At 44.3% G+C, this 22,259-nt stretch overlaps 1 protein-coding gene across 1 annotated transcript in view; it reads right to left on the bottom strand.

Moving 5' to 3' along the window:
- BIRC6 (baculoviral IAP repeat containing 6) overlaps positions 1–22,259 on the bottom strand; it is a 328,895-nt gene that overhangs the window by 120,536 nt on the left and 186,100 nt on the right. The window contains 4 exon segments of the mRNA XM_074989697.1: positions 1,837–2,137; positions 4,421–4,617; positions 13,258–13,431; positions 15,799–15,966. Of these exon segments, the coding sequence (XP_074845798.1) occupies positions 1,837–2,137; positions 4,421–4,617; positions 13,258–13,431; positions 15,799–15,966 (840 nt within the window).

Raw genomic sequence — 22,259 nt, 5'->3', positions numbered from 1 at the left:
AAAAGGGTAATTATATTGGGCCATATCAGATTCTTAGACATAGATCTTTACACTGTGTAAAAGAAGCAGGTCAGGGATGAAATTTAGATGGTCCTTCAGTCTGTTTATTACCCATATCTGAAAGAAAACGCCCAGATATGAAATTTCATTTTTTACTTGGCTTACGTTGTCTCCCACAGTGTGTGTAATTTTAGCAAAAATAGCAACAGAAAACAGAGAGAAACAAAAGCCAAAATTCATGCGTGGTTAATTAACCAAGAAAGGACTACATTCCCCTCAAGAGAAAAAGGTGGCCAACACTTTTGAACTGAGCTGAGAAATTTATTTCTATCAGGCAACCAGAACATGTAGAAGATCTAGAAAAATACTTGCTGCATCTTGTATTTGGGGTCTTAAAGCCAATTGGATTAGCTTTGCTGACATGCATTGTTTGTGTTACCAAAATCCTGCCCCACAAACACCACATCCCTCAGTCATCTGGCCACAAAATTCATTGAGTTTAAGGGCAGATTGGTCTAAAAGGTACAATAATGATAATTATTACACCTTCAGATCATCTAGTCTGACAGCTTGTGTATTACAGGCCCTTACATTTTACCCAGTTCCTCCTTTTTTGAACCCCATAACTTGTGTTTATTTAAAGCATATACCTTCCAGGAAAGCAAACAGTGTTGCTATATAGAGTTCATAAGATTGAGAATTTACCACTTCCAGTGGTAGTATGCTCCAAAGGCTAATCACCCTCAATCTTAAAATGTTACCAGGGCATGCCTTATTTCCAGTCTGAATGCATGAGGCTTCACTTTCCAGCCATAGGGTCTTATCATGCATTTCTCCACTAGACTGAAAATGCTTTTAGTACGCAGGATTTTCTCCCTGTGAAGGTATTTACATATTGTGGTCAAAACCCACATCTCAATCTTTTTAATAATCAACAGAAATTTAATTTTCTCACTGTCAGGCATATTCTTCTGGCCTGGAATCATTTTTGTACTTTTTGATTCTTCTCTGATTTTTCAACAACCTTTTCTAAGAGCAGACACCAGAACTGCGTGCACTATTCCAGTATTAGTCTAACCAATGCTGCATAGAATTAAATATCACTTCCTTATCCTACTGACTACTCCCCTGTTCACAGGTGATGCATGAAGGGTGGGGGTATGTGAAGTCACATGCTCCCCTAGATGAGTCATCTATCCCCCTACATTTTAACTGCTGAAGCCAGGTGCCCTCACTCTCTCTCTTTTTCTTAGCTCCCCCTCAATTGCACGCACAGGTCGTCTCTGCCCCCGTTGATACACTGCATTAGTACTGCATTAGTCCTTTATACCACAGAAATACACTGGGAGCTCATGCTGAGTTGCCTTTCCACTATGACCATGAATACTTTTCGAGCTACTGGTTGATAGAATACAGTCCTCCAGTTTGTAGTACGGCAAGCATTCCTTGCTTCTAGACATATAAAGCTTTGCAACTGGATCCCTTAAAAATGCATTTTCCTTAAACTGGCCCAATTTCCCAAGTGCTGGCTGTATGACTAAACTGCCATCATTATTATCTGCCATTCTTTCCATTATCTACAAAGACTAACTAGCAGTTATTTTATATTTACTTCCAGACATGGAGGAAAATATCCAGTAGCATTGGGCCTCGTACTTATCTTCATGGAACCCCTTTAGAAATACCCTCATTCAATGATGACTCTCTACAACAAACATTTTAAAAATCTGTCAGCCAGTTTTCACTTCTAAAACATTACACTGTAAATATCCTTAAATGTAAGTTAAAACAATTTAGCAGTATTTTACAAATAAATGTAGAAGCTAGAGTACATACTTCCTTCGCCATCATCCGTAACTCCTAATACCAATCTAAGAAGACACTGGGCATGTTTTCTCTCTTTTAACAGCACCTCTGCATAGCCAGGGAGACGAAGAAATAATCCAAAAGCAGCCAAAGAATGAGCTGGTATGGGAGACATAGTCTGCACTGTTGATTTGATTGGTGGAGGCTCTGCAGCAATTGTTTCTGGGGCTTCATAAACCAGTTCTCCTGATTGCTCAATAGTAACCCATTCAAACTGGTCACTGTCCTTCTGCTTCTCTTGTGTAGCAGATGTAACCACTGGAGCACTCACCTTCAAAAACAACAAAAAAGTTAACCTTTGGAAGGCGTTAACCATTTAGAGTCAAGTCATGCATCACACAATCAGTGGCAACTGGTATGAGAGTTCCAGGGGGGCCACCTGCCACGTACCCTGGCCCCATTCATGTCCATCTCACCCCTGCCCCCTCTCCCTCTGAAAGCAGGGTGCCACTTCTGGTGAGTAGGTATCCATGTGACTCCACGTGCACCCCCACATATCACCCCTGCACACACTTTCATTACAGTTAGATTCCAAGCGTCAGGCTGCCGCCCCTGACAGAAACAGTTTCCCAACTCCTATTGGGGCAGCAGTCACGTTAACCTCAGATACATGCAATTCAAGTGCGTATAACTTGGGGTTATTTATATATATAAAAAATAGTTCAGACTAAATATAGAAGGAGAAAATATGTTTGTTACATTTTAAAAACATTTCAAAAATCCAGTACATAAAATAGAAGTACATTTATCATTTAATTTAAAACTCTGTATAGGCACATCAAATCTCTATTACAGATAGTCAGTTTAGTTCAGAATCAAAAAATATACTGCAAACAAGGGAAGTCAAACTTATTTAATCACTTTCAGTTACCTATCTGAAGACAAGAAAAGTTAACCAACAGCTGTTAAAACTAATACTAAAATACAAAAGCATTTTGCTTGACAGGCTCTGAATATTTTTTTAACATTCGCCAAGCTGGCTGATTTTAGGATCCTGATGCTGTGCATGTGACATTAATCAGAATTTTTTTTAAAGGTCCCAATATTGCACTGTCAACTGTAGGGACAGACTTCTGCCCCCACAAGAAGAACCCATATAGGAGGTGAACAGTAGGGTCTCAACTTTAACAAGGGTTCTGGGTTCAGAACCCTCACAAATGGGCGGGGAAGAGGAGGGCTCGGAGCCTGGGAAAGCAGAAGCTGCCAGCAATCCTTGCCCAGGGCCTTGGGGAAGCAGCGGCTGCCGGTGCTCCCTGCCCAGGTGAAGCGGAAGCTGCAAACACTCTGGCCCTGGAGCCCTGGGAAAGTGAGGCTACTTGTGAATAAATTAATTTGCAAATGGCGAGACCCTACTGTACTAGTGGGGGTCAGAACATGTATTTTTCACAATGCTGTTTCATCATTTTATTGTCCTCCTCCTGACATCTTGCATAAATATACAGAGGTCACCTGAAACATAAAGATGAACCATGACCAAAAAAAAAAAAATCCAACAGTTCATATTATTTGGATGAACTGATATAATTGAAGCCTCAAGTTTATTTTTGTCACAGTTTGCTTACACATACATGGTTATGAACCTTGCTCATGTTCTTTCCTAGTAACTGGTTTAGTGAAAATATGGAGCATTCAAATGAGAAAGACAGAATTATGTTAGAAGGCATCTGTGAGGATATACTTTTTTTTCCATCGACCTATAGAACTTGTTACCATACAAATTTATCAGAGAGAAGCTGTTCAGATAGTTCAAATACCCGTTCAAAAAAAGGAATGAATTGGTTTTAACTGTTAAATACAAGATAGCCACAGATGTTAAGACCACATATAAAACAAACTCATCATATGAATTATACCTTACATTTGAATAGTAACAGAGAGATAACTGTGCTAGTCTATATACTATCAAAAAAAAAAAAGCGGTCCAGTAGCACTTTAAAGACTAACAAAATCATTTATTAGGTGAGGAGCTTTCATGGGACAGACCCACTTCTTTTTTATTTTGACCTTACATTTGATTGATCAAATGTGAAATTGTATCCATCTTTGCTCATTAACTACCATCAATAATATTTACTCCCTCTGAAGTTAGGAATTCTTCCTGAGTAAGAAGCTCTGACTAGGTAGTAAAATGGTAAATTACCCACTGGGGCGCCAAGTGCAGTTTTTGTATGACATATGATAAATTTAAGACTTGTGTTAATAGTACTCTTCAAGAGGAAACCTGATTTCAGATTTGATATCTTCCCTCTTACAACTAAAAAGCCATAAGCCTGGTAAAATAAAACCCGAAGAAATTTTAAGATCCCTAGTGTGTGCAGGCCATATAAGCTCTACCATGTGATTCCTCAGGTTTGAAATAAACATGGTGGTTCTTATTTGAAGAAGGGAAGGGGGAATTTTGTGAATTTTGGTCCTTGCTAATTCACGAGAGTGACGCCAGCCTTACTAAAATATTTTTAACTCTTAGTAAACAAGCCACAGAAAATACTTGGAAATCACTGTAGTAAGGAAAAAACTAGCACATACTTCAAGAGAGTCATACTGTTTGACTTACTTGTTGAATTACATCTGGATAAAGCATAGGAAGTCTCTCTGCAATGAGGGCCAACCCACCCATTCCTGCAAAAACTTGTAATGGAGACTGAATGGGACTTGTTTCAAGAAAAGATTCGTCCAGCACTGAATCCATACACTCATCACCTGGAGTAAGTGCTTCATCTTCAGGACAGGGCCCCAGTAAATCTCCATGTTCTATTAATTTAAAAAAAAAAGAAGTACCAAACCATAAAATGAAGTGTTATCATAACCATTAGAATGTTAAAACTTTTTGTCCTCTCCACTTATAAAATAAAAACATTTAAGCACTTCAACCATTGTACTACCTTCTTCAGCAAATATTCAAGTCCTTAAGGAGTTAAGCAGGTCAGTATCAAGAAGAAATCAACCTTCCTTTCAGTAAAAGAAACACAATATGAAATATTAAAAACAATGTAATTTCCATTGCCAAATCAAATCAGGTTGACTGCTACCAATAATTATGTGGATTCATAAGATGTGGGCCCAAGGAAAAGAGAAATGTAGTTCAGTTAGAGTTACGATCTCCCACTCAGATTAAGATCTTGGTGGTGCTAATACTGCTGCAAAATGCCAACTTCAGAATTTTAGAATTAATCTTAGACCTCTGACCGGAGCTCAAGTAATCCAGTATTCATAATCATTTATAACTCAGAAAGTTAAAATGACTGCTCAGTCAATGCGAATGAACTGTAGCTCTAATGCAAGTAGCAGTAAGCAAAGAAACAACTATTTTAAAACAGGCTATTCAGTGAGCCTAAGGCTTGTGGCCTAGTGTTAATGATTAGCATAAGTCCTACTATAAATTAAGATAAGCCAGTTAGCAAGAACTTCTGAAAGATTGTTAGACCCCAGTGTTTATTTAGCTTGGCATTCTTAACCACCTCATATAGAGCAGGGGTGAGCAAACTTTTTACGTTGGACCCCCTTTTTCTTCCCTGCAATTAGCAGGGCCCCCCACATCACGTCTGGAAGCTGCAAGAGTGAGCCAGCAGAGGCAGGCAATTGCACTGCACCCCCACTTCTGAAATCTAATGCCCCCCAAGGGGATGTGCCCCCTGCACTTTGCACACCTCTGTTCTAGGAAGATCGGAGAGGGCCAGCAGTTTACTCCTGCTCATTAGTCTGCCAGGGGCTCCTCTTCAAGCCCTGGTGCCGAATCACTGGAGGGTCAATGCCCTTTTTGCTACCAAAAGTCACTTTCACTCTTGGCAGGTTGCAGAGAAAAACCTGAGAAAGTGACCACCGGATGATGAAGTCACCTGCTCTTTTTGTCAGAGCGCCGGCTGGGGAGCGCTGGCCATGCTGCTTCCAGCAAAAGGGGCTTGAAGCCAAAAGACCCATCCAAGCCCTCAGTTCAGGGGCTCTAGGCAGTTAGCGGCAGAGCAGAAGCCCTTTGGCAAGGAACATACCAGCCCCTCCTACAGCCCAGTTGGTACCCTGTCCAGCGTAGGAGAGCCAGGCTGCTCTTGCAGCAAGCAGAACCCTTGCACAGAGTGAGGGGGAGCCTGGAGAAGACAGGCAGGCCCAGGAGCAGAGTTTCTCTGGACACAGGTTGCACAGTCAGAGATGTGGACTCTTTCCGAGGCAGGGGCTGTACAGGAAAGGATAGATGAAACAATGCTGTCAGCTCTGCTGCAACAGCTGAAAGCCATGGGAGACATTAGAAAAGCTGCTGCTGCTGCCTCAAGTAATGCCTCCACCTACCCTAGGGGTAGGGATCCATCCATTAAACTAACTAAATTTAGTTCTATCATTTCAGTGGGGGCAGGGCAGGGAGCCACAGAGGAGTCAGTGTTGGAAGCATCTGGAGTTGCAATGACACCATTCAGGCCCTGGGAAAGAGCAGTCTGGCCCCAGAGGGGGCGGTTCTGTGTTCTCCAGCCACCTCACACCTGCATCTCCCATGTTGGCCATCTCTGGCCCTTTCCCTCCCTTCCTCCGCCTGGTGCAAGTCAGTGGATCTAGGGACTGAGAGGGGAGAAGGCAGAACGGGCACAGGGGGATAGAGGGGGAATTGGCTCCTCTGCCTGCCTGCCTCTGCCAAGGGCGACAAGCACCCACCAAGCAAGGCCCAGCCACAGAGCTCACATTGTGCAGGCTCCCCATTCCACCAGCAGCACACGGGGTAGGGAAGAGACAGAGCACGCTGCTGCCTCATGATGGGTGGACATGGAGCTGGTACTGGGTCTTGCACAGAAGAGCTGCTGCATCCATGCGCCACTGCTCCTGGGAGCACGGGAACTCGAGCTGCCTCGAACCAGCAGCAGAGTCAGTTCCTGGGACCTCAAGCAGGGCCAGCACTTTGGCTCTGGCCAGGAGAGCAGGTGTGACACTGAGTGTCACCTGAAGGGAATTTGCTGCCCAGTTCCTTCTCCTCAGCATGGCAGGTTGATGCGAACATTGCTCATTCCTGCTTAAGAGCCTATCCCCAGGTGCAGTGTTTTTCTTGCCCTTATTGCTCTCCAGTCCAGGGGTGTCGTCTCTGTGGATGGCTTGTAGTGGCACTACTAAAAGGGACAGTGCACAGGTCACCAGATTGCAAGACAGTTGGATTTCTACTCTCCTTAGGCTTTGTCTAAGAAAGTCCTTCTTTATCTGACCTTGAATAGTGACAGACAGATAGCCATGGACACTTTACAGACTAACAAAACCCACTTCTTCAGATCATAGCCATGCCAGGAAAGGCTCAATATATAAAGCACAGAGGTCAAAAAATTGTTACCAAGGTTGACAAATCAGAAGAGCAGAGGAGTGGCAGGAGGGGGGTGTGGGGTGGGGAAGTTAAGAGCTAGGTAAAACAAAGTATGTAAAAGAGCCCTTATAATGTGCCAGGTAATTGCTGTCCTGGTTCGAAGCATGTATTAATATGTCGAATTTGAATATAAATGATAGTTCTGAGCATTCCCTCTGTAAATGGTTATTAAAGTTCCTCTTCAGTAAACACAGACTTTCAGGTCATTAACAGAATGGCCCACTCCATAAAAGTTCTGGCTGACAGGTTTTTGAGTTAGGAGGTTTTTTGTGTCTGTTTTGTGCCCATTCTTTCTTTGTCAGAGAATATTTGCAGTCTGTCCTACAAACATGGTGAATGGGCATTGCTGATACATTATGGCATATACTATGCTAGTTGAAGAACAGGAGAATGTGCCCATGATTCTGTGAATAACATGGTTGGGTCCAGGGATGGTATCTCAAGAATAGATATGTGGACAAAGTTCACAATGGGCCTTGTTGCAAGGGAAAGTTCCAGGATTGGTATTATTGTGGTATAGCCTGTGGTTGTTTGTGAGGATCCTCATAAGGTTAGGAGGCTGTCTATAGGAGAGAAGAGGCCTGTCACCTCAGGCCTTCTGGAGTGTAGCATCCTGATTTAGATTAGGCTGTAGGTCTTTAATGATGCCTTGCAGTGGTTTGAGTTGGGGGCTGTAGGTAATGACCAGTGGTGCTCTGTTATTGGCTTTTTTGGGCCTATCTTGGAGTAGTTGATTCCTCGGTATTCATCTGGCCCTGTCAATTTTTTTTTTTTTTGGTTGGTTGGGTTTTTTTTCCACTTCCCGGTACGTAATTCAGGTTTATGAATGTTTGGTAGAGATCTTGTAGTTTTTAGTCTGTCCGAAGGATCACAGCAGATGTGACTGTACCAAAGGGCTGGACTGGAAATGATGGATCATGTTGTGTGTGCAGGATGGAAGCTAGAAGCATGTAGCTAAATATAGCGGTCACTGGGTTTCCGGTAGCGTGTGGTACTGATCAGGCCATCGTTGATTTGTACTGTAGTGTCCAGGAAACAAACCTCTCCTGTGGAGTGGTCAAGGCATAAGTTGATGGTGGGGTGAAGACTGGTAAAATCTCTGTGGAATTCTTCTAGAGTCTCCTCACCATGGGGTCCAAATGATAAGGATGTCACAGATGTATTGTAAGTAAAGGAGGGGTAAGAGGGGATGAGAGCTGAGGAATTGTTGTTCCAAGTCAGCCATAAATACATTAGCATATTGTTGGGCCATGCAGGTGCCCATAGCAGTGCCACTAATCTTGAGGTATAAGTTGTCCCCAAATCAAAATTAATTGAGAGTGAAAACAAAGTTACAGAGGTCAGACACCAGATTGGCTATAGTAACAAACCAGGAATGATATTCCTGATCACTTGTAATCCATCTTCATGTGGAATATTAGTGTTGAGATCCTCTACATCCATGGTGACAAGGATCGTGTTGTCAGGAAGTTTTCTGATGTTTTGTAATTTCCTCAGGAAGTCAGTGGTATCTCGGAGATAGCTGGGAGTGTTGGTGTCATAGGGGTTGAGGAAGGAGTCTACGTAACTGGACAGTCTGGTGGCAAGGGTGCCACTACCTGAAATGATACAGCATCTGGGGTTTCCATGTTTGTGGATTTTGGGAAGTTGACCTTGGGTGTGAAGTTAAGTCAATTAACTAAAACCAGACCTTGTATGGACTCAGATTTTAAGAGGTTTGTTTTCTATTTATCTTAAGACGTTATGAACAAGTTTATCTAAAGAAACAGAAGCCATTCTTTGGGTTTGTCTACATGGAGACTTAGTGAGCTGCAAATTCAAACTCCAGCATGCAATGCAATGCATTAAGTCTCCATATAGATGAGGATATAGGCAAAATCCTATATGGATATGATTTAAACAAAATGTTGTTAAATTTGTACCTTAGGTTAAACCTAACATACAGACAAGCAATTAAAACAAAAAGGCAGCCCAGCAGCACTTTAAAGACTAACAGAATATTTTATTAGGTGATGAGCTTTCATGGGACAGACCCACTTCTTCAGATCGATAGCCTTACTAGAACAGACTCAATATATAAAACACAGAGGTCCAAAAATAACTTACATTCATGTTCAAATTTGACATAGTAACACGCGGTTTGAATAGGGACAGCAATTACCTGACGCATTACAAGGATTCAAACATATTTTGATGTTTGACCTAACACTTCCCTACCCTACCCTACACTCCCCTCTCTGCTCTTCTATCCTGATTTGCCAAACTTTAACAATTTTTGGACCTCTGCTTAATATATTGAGTCTGTTCTGGTAAGGCTATAGAGCTGAAGAAGTGGGTCTATCCCACAAAAGCTCATCACCTAATAAATTATTTTGTTAGTCTTTAAAATGCTACTGGACGGCTTTTTTGTTTTAATAGAATACAGACTAACATGGCTCTCTATTACTAGATAAGGCATTAGACTAGCTTGCCTAGTTCTACAGCAGTCTCCTCCAAGCATGCAGAGCAGCATGGGAGAAATCATGAAGGAGCTTGTTTGAAAAGTTAACATGAGGCTGATGGAGGCATGCATCACAGGCCAATTAGTCATAAGAGTTAATATCTTGATAATAAATGAGAAATAATAAAGAAGGAAGAGGCCATTAAAAACCTGGAAAACGAAACAAGCCACTTAGTGTTTGATGCAATAAGGAAAGGGTATCCAAGAGAGAGCTGAAAAGAGAGGAATGACAAAAATAAAAAAACATGTCCCAAGGGCAACAAAAGCAAGAAATCTGATAAAGAACCAGTGCGGCCACTGAACAATTGAGATGCTAAAGGAGCAGCCAAGGACAATAAGGACATTGCAGAAAAATTGAACGAATTCCTTAAGGCTAAGCATGTGAGGGAGATTGACAAATCTGAACAATTTGTTTTAGGTGATTAATCTGAGGAACTGCCCCAAACTGAGGAGTCAAAGGAGGTTTGAAATGAACTTATAAACTAAACTGTAATAAGTCACCAAGACCAGATGGTATTTACCCAAGAGTTCTAAAGAAAATCAAATGTGAAATCATGGAATAAACAACTGTGGTATATCACCAATCGTTTAAATCAGCTTCTGTACCAGATGACTGGAGGATTGCTAATATGATGCCATTTTTAAAAAAAGATTCCTGAGGCATTCCTGGCTATTACAGGCTGGTAAGCTTGACTTCAAATACCAGGTAAATTGCTTGAAACTATAATAAAGAACAGAATTATCAGGCACATGGACATAATTTGCTGGAGAAGAGTCAACATGTTTTTTTGTAAAGCAAAATTAGACGTCACCACTCTAATAGAATTTTTGAGAGGATAAATAAGTATATGGAGAAGCGTGATCCAGTTGATACAGTGTATTCAGATTTTCTGAAAGCCTTTGACAAAGGTTCTTAAGCAAAGTAAGCTGCCATGGGATAAGAGGGAAGATGTCTCTCATGGATCAGTGACTGGTTAAAAGATAGGGAATAAAGGATAGGAATAAATTGTCAGTTTGCAAACTGTAGAGAAGTAAATAGTAGTATCCCTCCAGGGTCTCCACTGGGACCACTTCTAGTAAACATTCACAAATGATCTGTGAAAAGGTTAAACTCCAAAATTTCCAGTTGACAGAAAATTGTTCAAGATAGCAGACTACAAAGAGTTTCAAAAGAATCTCAAAAAGTTTCATGATTGGGCAAGAAAATCACAGATGAAATTCAATGATGATTAGTGCCAAGTAAGTCACATTGGAAAACAATCTCAATTAACCATATAAAATGATGGGGTCTATATTAGCTGTTAACTGCTGGGAAAAAACATCATTTTGGATAGTTACCTGAAAACATCCATTCAATTGCAGTGGTAGTAAAAAAGAGAACAGAATATTGGGAGTCATTAAGAAAGGTATAGGTAACAAAACAAAGATCAACCTACGGTACACCCACATCTTGAATACTGTGTACAGATGTATTCACCCCATATCAAAGACATATAGGAAATGGAAAGGTTTAGAAAAGGCAATAAAATTATTAGAGGGGTGAAACATCTTCCACGTGAAGAGAAATTACTAAGCATGGGACTTTTCAGCTTGGAAAAGAGATAACTAACGAATATAACAGAGGTCTATAAAATCATGACTCATGTGGCAAGAGTAAATAAGGAAGTGTTTATTTACTCCTCATAATAAAAACAGCAGATTTAAAACAAATGAAAACAAGTATTTATTCAAACAACACAATTAACTTGTGGAACTCTCTGCCAGGGGATGTTGAGAAGGCCAAGACTTATTATGTGGTTCAAAAAAGAATTCTGGGAGCCTAGGTCCAGCAATGGCTATTAACCAGGGTGGGCAAGGATGGTGTCCCTAACTTCTGCTTGTAAGAAACTTGGAAGAGGTGATCGGGGATGAATCACTTGATGCCTGTTCTGTTCATTTCCTCTGAAGCACATGGCACTGGTCGCTGTCAGAAGAACAGATGTGGGCTAGTTGGGCCTTCGGTCTGACGCAGTCTAGCCACTCTTATTTTCTTGTGATAAACTGATAGGCTATGAAAATGATCACTGCAGCAGCATTCTAAATGGGTATGAGCAGAGCAAAACTGCATTTGTCAAAGCTGGAGAAAAGGACGCTGCAGTATTTGAGATGTGAAATGATATCATTTGGACAAGAGTTTAACTGCATAGCTGCATCGGAAAGGCACTTTCAAACATTATGCAGAAAGAAGCTGTAACTTTTAAGAACAGCCTGGATGTGAGGGCTAAAAAGAGGGCCCAGTTGAAGATATTGCCCAAACCTGGACACCCTGGACATTACAGACCAGAGCAACTGGCAAGCCATTGGTGTCACTCACAGTGGTCTAGAAAGGAGACAGCATGGACAGCTTGTGGTGGAAGAGATTAAGAGAACAGTTTTAGCCATGTTGACATTGATTTGATGTGTAGACATCCACAGAGGGATGTCAGACTAAGGAAGATTGTAATGTAGACAAAAGGAGATAGGTCAGTAGTAGAGGAGCAGAATTGTCAGCACAGAAATAAATGATACCTGATTTTGTTTGAGATAAGATTATCCACAGATAATATGTAGAGGGAGGTGACCACAGAGAAAATCCTGAGGAAGGCTCCCAGAAAAATGGAGGACTAGTGAAAAGGATCTACCTAAGAACACACTACAGGAGTGATTAGAGATTGCTGGAGAACCAGGAAAGTAGAGAAACAAGGGAGAACAGGATTTCAATCAGAGCATGACGGATGGTATCAGAGGTGGCTGACAGATGAATGAACAAGAAAATGGAGAACTGATTCCGAACTTTACCCAGCTCAACTGAAACTCTGGTGAGAGCAGTGTCAACAGAGAACAAGGGACAGAATCTGAACTGAAGAAGGTCTTGAATGGAATTGGAGGAGAACATCCAGACAGCAACTGTTGACCACACATTAAATAAATTGAGATGAAAAGGGAGACATGACAGTAAACGACAGGCAAGTGAGGTGAAGAATGGGTTTTTAGATTAAAAAAACTTTAGAAAGTTTGCATTGAGGGGAGGAAAAAGACAAGTTTATAAAAAGAATAAGGAATAAAGAGGAGGTGCGGAGGAGATGGGATCGGGCCACTGGGTGAGGTGGAGAGGTTAGAGAAAAGCTGACAAGAAACATCCGCTGTGACAGGGAGAAAGAGGAGGGAACTAGTGAAAGTGATGATGTATTTGTCAGTTTTATCTAGACAGAAAATCAATCAGATCCTGTGTGGAGAGAAGTGGAGACAGGAAGAGGCAACTGAGACAGACAGTATAGGTTTCAATTAAACTCAGCAAGTAGACAATTCAGTATGACAGTTGCTTTAATTTTATTTTTGTTATTCTCTGTACCTGACACCATGTATCTTTGGAAGTAACTTCACAATATTTAAAAGGGAAGATCCCATGCACTATAAATCTCAACACATCTCAAGCTGCATTATTTAGGAATACCAGCAATAGACAAAGGGAAACAGCCTGAAGCCTGGCTGGTCTTGCTAAAAATAGAAGCTGAAAATACAGGAAAAAAAGTTACATGCTTACCTTTTTCTGTGTGGAGGCGCTTAAACGAATCTGTTTTTGACAAGCTTGGGTCTGAGATCACTTTAGAACCAAGCTTAACTGTCAAGTCTATTGATCGGTAGCCTTGGGGGAGTTTGCGGTCATACAGTAGAGTCAGAAGCTGGGCAAGTGTCATTTCAGCTGGCAAAGGCTGGCCTAAAACAACAACATAATTGGATCATTTTTTAGACAATACATTTATGAAAATTATTTATGATGAGGTTCCTTTAATACAACACAAGCTTGATCCTTAACTTATGCCACAGCTACAGAATAGAATTTAATGTTGGTGGGTCTTTATTTCCCGACCACATCAGTAACACTTGACATTTAAGTCCATAAGTTTTAACTCATTTTACCATAGCATAGATTCCAGTAGTCTGAAATAAGCTATTGGATACCCTAATGAAGTTCACCGGACACAAGTTTTGGTGTCCTAATACCCTCCGTGTACCATGGAATCACTGCTTCAGGTTCTATAAGTCTAAGTTTTGCACCTCATTATGAGTGAATAAAACAGCCGATCCTCTCTGTTACAACACTTGCTCTGACTAATGAATGAATTTTCTGAGAATTTGCCACTAATCAATCAATTTGTTAAAATTAAAAAATAGGCACTTTAAGAAGTTTAGCACACCTATGTTAACTATGTTAACAGAATAACACAGCCTAAATCTATACAGCAACAAGAGTCTTAGAAGAAATTGCTCATCAACAGGGATTAGTCTTCGTAGCTAGAAACATCTTTTTGAATCTATATCAGAGATAAAAGTTTAACCTCGTGTGTTTAGAAACTTGAGATAATTTAAAAGTAAGAGTTTGCCCTCTCATCTTTTCTCACTGCTAGGCAGCCAATCTAACCCACAAAAATCTCTGGTGTCCAGAATAAACAATCGTCCCCTCCTCCCCAGTGTAAAGAGGACCCAATGATCCAAACTAGAATTACTATGGAATTTATAAGCTGATTGTCAAAGTTGCAAAAAAAGTACAAGGCTTAAACATCTAATCTGTGAGCAACCCACACTGTAAAATACCCAGGGGAAGACACATTAAGTGGAGACTGGCAACGGGACCACTGGGGTAGTGTAACCAGACTGACTGAGGTAGGTAACCACGTAGCTTTAGCTGTTACTAAGAAGTTCACTCCAGGAATCTCACAGAAAGGAAGCATCGTCTTTGATAACATGTCCCATACATCTTATACCTTTTTTTAAGCAGATAGTTGTCTTTTGTCAAAGCTGCTTCCACTTAAGAATCAAATGTCTTAAGTTTGTTTTGCCCCAGGTTGTCAGGGGGCCCAATGAATTTCCTGAAGAGTAAACGAGACATCTCTGCTCCCTTATAAAATAGATACACCCCACGATGAAGTCACAGAAAACCAAACTTGCTACCTCTGCCAGACAGAGGCAAACTCCTGGGCTTGGGGGACAGACTCCAAGGGTACACACAGCTAACCACTGGCTACCAAAGATACAGCCTATTGAACTGCCTTCAAGGAGTGCCTGTGGGAGAAGTTGCTCAATAGCTGAGGATGACAGATTGTCTGTGTTCAAGAACATAAATTTGTTTTAATGGTAATGAAGGTCTCAGGTGTGAGAGTTGTGAAAGCATGGCTCAATGGTTAGAGAGATAGAGAGAGAGGGAGCTGGTGACTGGGTTCCTGCTTTGCCACAGACTTTCACTGTGTGGATGTGCACAAGTCTCTTGTCTCTCAATTCCCTGTCTGTAAAATGAGAATAGCACTCTGCCCCATAGATCTTGTATTAGATGGGGAGAACAGAAACTCTTCCCTGAATTATTTGTAACTATATATTATCACAGACCATCTTACTTGTCTCCTTACCCGTGGTAAATCGCTATTCATATTAGAGTTTTCTATACCTCTAATGATTCTCATCACTCCCACCTGAACCCCTAATTTGGCAATAAGGTGACCTGTCATGTTAATTTACTGCCCACCAGTCTGTGTGGCATCTACAAACATTCAAAATATTGAATAAGCACATATATGCCTTAGCCAGATTGTCATATGAAAAATATGTAAGCCATGCTGCCTTAGGAAGCATAAATATTGCGGCATTCACTCAATGACACAGATTGGTAAAAGAACTTCTAAGAGTTGCTATCCACTTAAGCAACAAACTGGATATAGCTGACCCTTGAATTTATGTGAGACAACAAAAACCAGTGAGGCAGCTTACAAAAGGTCTTGTTGATGGTCTGCAAGAGGATCTTTTCTTAAATAAATGTGATACTTTAAGAGCTTCAAGGGAAGCCAGCAAGTCTATTCCTCAGTCTTTACAGCTAAGCTTTATAGATATATGAGCTGCTATAAAGTCCCATTTTCACCTGAAAGGTAGACAAATGATAAAATAATTACAAATCTGAAGTCGGTAGAGGTAAAAGAAGGAATACAGATCTCCATCAGGATTATACTTACTGTTCAATATTGCATGTGTACTTATTTTTTTAAGCTGAAAGGAAAGTTAATTTTAACAATTTAAAAACAGTTCTTGAAGTTACCTGGTAAAAGTTTATGGTATAGATGAAAAACTGGAACGCTAATGGTCTTGCTGGAAGATTCACCTCCTGCGGAAGAGCTTCCTACTTTATCTGCCATAATTCTGCCTCGTCTTGATGGTGGACGAGGGGGAGTCGATGAAACAGCTCTTTTAGACTGAGATTTCAAGCCTAGTAAAGAAAGGCAATGTTCAAAGTCATTTTGGGTTCAAAAGCTTCTCCAGTTAACTCTTTAATGCAAAGTTCTTATTTCTAGCAGTGCTAATAGCGGGAATGCTAACTTTCCAGCACAGAGGAAGAAAGAATATTAGAACTGCATATAGGAAGGGCTCTAACAAAATCATAGTCCATTTTGCTCACAGGATGTTAAAAAACAAACATTATGATTTTCACTATTTTAATTTGAAAGTTCATAGTGTTGTAATTGTAGGGATCCTGACTCAAAAAGTTGTTGGATGGTCATAAAGGTATTGTAATGGTTGACCATGGCACTGCTATCCTCACTTCTGGGCTTCTTTTGATGACAGTGTTGCTGCCTTCTGAGCTGTGTAGCTGGAAAGTGGCAGCTTTACTTCTGGGCTGCTGCCTGCTAAGCGACAGCCCAGCTCTGCAGCTGCCACTCTCCAGCCACCCAGTTCTGAAGGCAGAGCAGAAGAAAGAATAGCAAAACCATGACCCCGACCTTTTAGGTCAGGATTCCCCAATTTGAGAAATGCGGCTCCACCCCTCCATGGAAGTGGTATAATATAGGGTAAAAGCAGACAGAAGACCAGATTTTATAGGGCAAAACCAGATTTCATGGTCTGTGATGCATTTTTCTTGGCTATGAATTTAATGGGGTCTTACATATTAGAGGGGACGGATTAGCATCATGCTCTGCTGTAAAATAGTCAGGCTATGTCATATAAAAAATGTGATGCAGCTTACAGAATAGCCTGCTGTAAGCCTGGAAAGAGAAGTTACTCACCGGTAGTAACAATGGTTCTTCAAGATGTGTCCCCATGGGTGCACCACAATAGGAGTCGGGCTCGCCCGGTGCCGCAGATCGGAATTCTTCTAGCAGTTTCTATTGGATCGCGCATGCGCCAACGTGCGCCACTCCCTTGTGCGCCCCCGGCCATGTGCACGATCCAGTCCCCGCCAGTTCCTTGACCAATCGCCTCGGATGCTCCTGAAAAACACCAGACAGAGATCCGAAGAGGGGAGGATGGGTGGGTGGTGGAGCACCCACGGGGACACATCTTGAAGAACCATCGTTACTACCAGTGAGTAACTTCTCTTTCTTCTTTGAGTGGTCCCCGTGGGTGCTCCACAATAGGTGACTACCCAGCAGTAACCCAAGTAAGGAGGTGGGTAATCGATTCATGTGCAGCTTGCCCCCAAAAGGACTGCTGTCAACAGATGGGTATCCTCCCCGAATACCCGATGTAGGGCATAATGCTTGGCAAAGGTGTCGTAGGATGACCAGGTCGCCGCTCTACAGATGTCTTTTAACGCGATACCCTTGAAGAAGGCTGTTGATGCCGCCACCGCCCTGGTGGAGTGAGCCCTAGGTGGGGCCAGCAAAGGGGTCTTTCGAAGCTCGTAGCACATTTTTATACAGGGCACAATGTGCTTTGAAATTCTCTGGGAAGAGAGGCCTTCCCCTTTTGACCTGGCAGCGAGAGACACTAGGAGCCTGTCCATTTTCCGGAAGGACTTAGTTCTGTCTATGTAAAAGGCCAACGCCCTTCTCACGTCTAGCAGATGTAGGCGCGCCTCCTTGCTAGAGCTGTGAGGCTTCGGGTAAAACGAGGGTAAAACTATTGGTTCGTTAAGATGGAACTCCGAGGAAACTTTTGAAACGAAGGCTGGGTGTAACTGTAAGGTTACTGCCTCCTTTGAGAATACTGTGCAGGGCGGCGTTGCCATCACTGCTGCGAGCTCGCTCACCCTGCAGGCTGACGTAATCGCAAGGAGGAAGGTTGTTTTCATCGTAAGGAGTCGGAGGGGTACCGTGGCTAATGGTTCGAAAGGTGGTCCCGATAGTGTACTGAGAACCAAGTCCAAATTCCACAACGGCAGAAGAGGTTTTTGAGGGGGGTACAGGTTTACCAGCCCCTTCAAGAACCTTGTGACGACAGGGTGGGCGAATACAGTGGGCCCTTGCTCTGTATGATGAAAAGCTGATATAGCAGCGGGGTGGACCTTTAGCGAGGATAGAGAAAGCCTGTCTCATTTGAGGTCCAACAGGTATTCTAGTATTACAGTTATAGGAACGTCAAGGGGAGCTAACTGCTTGGCAGAACACCAGGCTGTAAATCGAGTCCATTTCTGTTCATAAGTCCTCCTGGTGGAGGTCCTTCGGCTACACTCCAGGACTACTTGTACTCCCTCCATACACGTGCTCTCTAAGGCACTGAGCCATGGATTAACCATGCTTGTAGGTGCAGACCCTGAGGGTGCGGGTGCACTATGGACCCCTGAGCCTGCGTGAGTAAGTCCGGCGCCACCGGTAGGGGAAGTGGTGGACGATCCGACATGCGCAGAAGCAAGGGAAACCATTGTTGCCAGTCCCAAGTTGGGACTATGAGTATCATGTGAGCTCTCTCCCTTCTAGCTTTCTGCAGAACCTTGTGGATAAGCGTTGTGGGGGGAAACACGTAAAGTAGAGGGCCCTTCCATGAAATCATGAATGCGTCCCCCAGGGACCCCCACCCTATTCCTGCTCTGGAGCAGTACTGGGGACACTTCTTGTTGTACTGGGTGGCAAACAAATTGACTTGGGGAAACCCCCAGGTACGAAATATGCGCCGTAGCAGGTTGGAGCGGATCTGCCATTCGTGCGTGAGTGCGAAGCACCTGCTCAGCTGATCTGCCTTCACGTTGTGAGCGCCCGGCAAGTACGAGGCTTTCAACGTTATGTTGTTGGCGATGCACCAGTTCCACAAGCGGACTGCTTCTGCACATAACGCACGGGATCGTGCCCCTCCTTGTCGATTGATGTAGAACACAGTGGAGGTATTGATCCCTACTACTTTGTCATGCAGGTAATCTCGAAAATGTCTGCACGCGTTGAACACCGCTCTGAGCTCCAGTATGTTTATGTGCAGTGTCTGTTCCGCAGGGGACCATAGCCCTTGCGTCACCTTGCTGCCAATGTGCGCTCCCTATCCTATGTGGGAGGCGTCAGTAGTAAGAAAAATAGAAATTTGTGGTTGGTGAAAAGGTACCCCCACTTGCAGATTCTTGGGATTTTCCCACCACACTAGGGATCTGTGCACCTCCGTCGTGGGCGACACTACCCTGTGGACAGTGTGGGATGCCGGTCTGTAAACACTCACCAGCCAATGCTGCAGGCTTCGCATGTATAACCTGGCATTCTGTACCACAAACATCGCTGCCACCATGTGCCCCAACAGCTGCAGACACATTAGGACCGGCATCATGGGGCTGTACGTCATGACTTGCACCAGGGAGTTGATGGTGCGGAAGCGGGCGTCGGGCAGGTATACTCTTGCTGTGATAGAGTTTATGCGTGCCCCTATGAACTCTATATCTTGTGTGGATTCGGTCTTTGACTTTGCAAGGTTGATAACTAGGCCTAGCGAAGTAAACGTGTTCATGGTGACGCGTATCATGCGTAAGACCTCTGCCTTTGAGGCCCCTTTCAGCAGACAGTCGTCCACATATGGGAAAATAAACACCCCCTGTCTGTGCAGGTAGGCTGATACCACTGCCAGGGTTTTGGTAAAGACGCTGGGTGCCAAGGATAGGCCGAACGGAAGAACCCTGTACTGGAAATGTTCCCTGCCGACCATGAAGCGTAGGAAGCGTCTGTGTGCCGGGTGGATTGTTGTATGAAAGTAAGCATCTTGTAAGTCGAGGGCTGCAAACCAGTCGCCATCGTCCAGTGCCGTAAGTATGGAGGCAACTGTGATCATCCGAAAGCATTGCTTGTGCAAGTAACGGTTGAGGCCCCGTAGATCCAAGATCGGCCTCCAGCCTCCTGTTTTCTTCTCTGTTAGGAAGTAGCGTGAATAAAAACCTTTCCCTTGGAATTGTTCCGGCACTCTTTCCACCACCCCTATGAACATGAGGTGATCTACCTCCTGCTTGAGCCTTGCCTCGTGGGCAGCATCCCTGAGATGAGGCCTGGCGGGAGGCTTCGTCGGTGGAAGTGACTGGAAGGGGATTGTGTAACCCGTGGCTATAATTTCTAGCACCCATTTGTCTGTGGTGATCTTTTGCCATTGGGAGTGGAACGCTTTGAGGTGATGATGGAACATGAGATGAGAGTGGCATTGAGCGATGGTGTTGATAGTGCAGCCCCCGACATACCCGTCAAACTTGCTGTCTCTGGGCCTGCCCCAAGGGTGTATGGCTTTGTTGAGAACATCGCCTGGGAGTCCTGTATTGCTGCTGCTGTTGATGGCGCCCTTGGTCGTAGCCTGGCTGATACTGAGCACGCTGTGGTTGGTAAGCGTAGCATCTTTGCTGAGGATAAAATTTCTTCTTCTTGTATGGAGGAGTATAAATACCCAAGGTCCTAAGTGTGGCCCTCGAGTCTTTGCTGGAGTGGAGGACCGAGTCGGTCGAGTCCGCAAACAGCTTTTGCTTATCAAAGGGAAGATCCACGATCTTTGCCTGCAGGTCCCTGGGGATACCAGACGTCTGGAGCCAGAATTCCCTACGCATTACCACTGCTGCAGCTGTTGAACGTGCCGCTGTGTCTGCCACGTCCAGGTCAATCTGGACTCCCGTCCGCGACGCCGCATAGCCCTCTTGGACAACCGCCTTTAACACCGGCTTCTTGTCCTCCAGGAGTGAATCCATGAGGGGAGTGAGTCTAGAGTAATTGTCAACGTTGTGGTTTGATAGATGTGCCGCGTAATTTGCCACTCTCAATAATAGGGTACAGGAGGAATATACCTTCCTGCCAAACAGCTCTAGCTTCTTAGCATCTTTATCCGACCCCCCCGACTTGTACTGAGACGTCTTCGACCTCTGCTGGGACGATTCGACCACCAAAGAATTGGGCTGCGGGTGACTAAAGAGGAACTCCATGCCCTTGGCTGGGACGAAGTACTTCTTATCCGCTCTCGTTTGTAGGCGGAATAGAGGCCGGGGTCTGCCATACGTTAGTGGCTGACTCCATAATGGCTTCGTCCAGTGGGATAGCGATTTTAGATGAAGCCGGGGGTCTCAAATTTTTCAGGAGTTTATGATGCTTCTCCTGCACCTCTGCTATTTGAATGTCCTGCGTGAAAGCTACTCTTTTGAACAGCTCCTGGAATTGTTTAAGGTCATCAGGGGGAGAAACATCCCCGGGGGCTATGGCCTCATCTGGGGAGGATGAGGACGAACCACTGGGGTACACCTCCCTCAAATCCTCTGGCTCTCGAGTTCGGTGATATACTTGCTCCCTGGAGGACTGTGAAGGGAAGTCTTGGGATTCTGGACTTAAATTCCCCGAGACAACTGTGTTCCCGTCCCAGAGCAAGAGTGTACACGGGAGTATTGACGAGTAGCAGGGGAGGATCTGCCCTTGGATCTAGACCTGCGGTGTCTGTGTTCAGCATGATGAGGACGACCATAGCAGCATGGGCAAGGGCCCGGTGATGGAGACCTGGACCACGATTGGGGAGCGTACCCATGATGTCTGGGAGAGCGGGAGCTCCGCGACGAGATAGATAGTGGTGAAGCTGGTTTGTGAAGCTGGTTTGGATCAAGGGGATCCATGCCCAGAAATGGTGAAGGTGGCCCAAGCCATGGCGGAATTGGTTGGAGGAATGGACAGGGAGGCCCTAAATAAGCCGGTGGAGTTACAGCCCGTCGGTGCGGCGTGTGTATCTCAGGGGGGGAGGGGGAGGCTAGGAGATAAGGGCAGCGCAGCCCTGCTTGGAGATAGACTGAGGTGCCGAGTTTTTGTTTTTGCCTTGTCCCTCCCCTGCGGGGTGGGCGCCGCCCCTTCCCGTGCCGGGGATCTCAGCCCCATTGTCGGCGCCGCGCTCAGCACAGGCAGCGGTGGTGCCGCGCGGGTAGCTTCCTCTGGTGCCAATAGGCTCCGTGCCAGGTGCCCCTGCGCCGTCGGCACCGCCGATTCCGGCGCTTGCCTTGCTGGCGCTCGCGGCGCCTTCCATGCCGCCTGTTATGTAATCGGAGGCTCAGCCTCTGCCATGTGCGCTGCTGCGCTGCCGCTTTCATGAGCTCGCAGCTGGGGGCTTTGCGTTCCGCTCGTCCTGCCCACTGGGCCCGCTGGCAAGGATCGAGCCGGGGAGAGTTTCCTCCTCTTCTGCACCGAGGGGGTCAAAGAGGCTGCCTTCCTTTTATGCAACCCAGAGGGCCCTTCTGCGTGAGGCTTCTCCGGCGGTTCCATCTGGAGAGCGTTATCAAACAATATCATTTTGAGCCTCATCTCTCTGTCTTTCCTGGCCCTGGCTGTAAGCTTAGTGCAGTGGGAACACTTCTGGGTAACGTGTGAC

The sequence above is a fragment of the Carettochelys insculpta genome, chromosome 3 (genome assembly GCF_033958435.1).
Source record: "Carettochelys insculpta isolate YL-2023 chromosome 3, ASM3395843v1, whole genome shotgun sequence".
In the NCBI taxonomy this organism is placed as follows: Eukaryota; Metazoa; Chordata; order Testudines; family Carettochelyidae; genus Carettochelys; species Carettochelys insculpta.
Note: the sequence above shows the minus strand (reverse complement) of the source record. Positions and strands in the feature narration are given on the sequence as shown.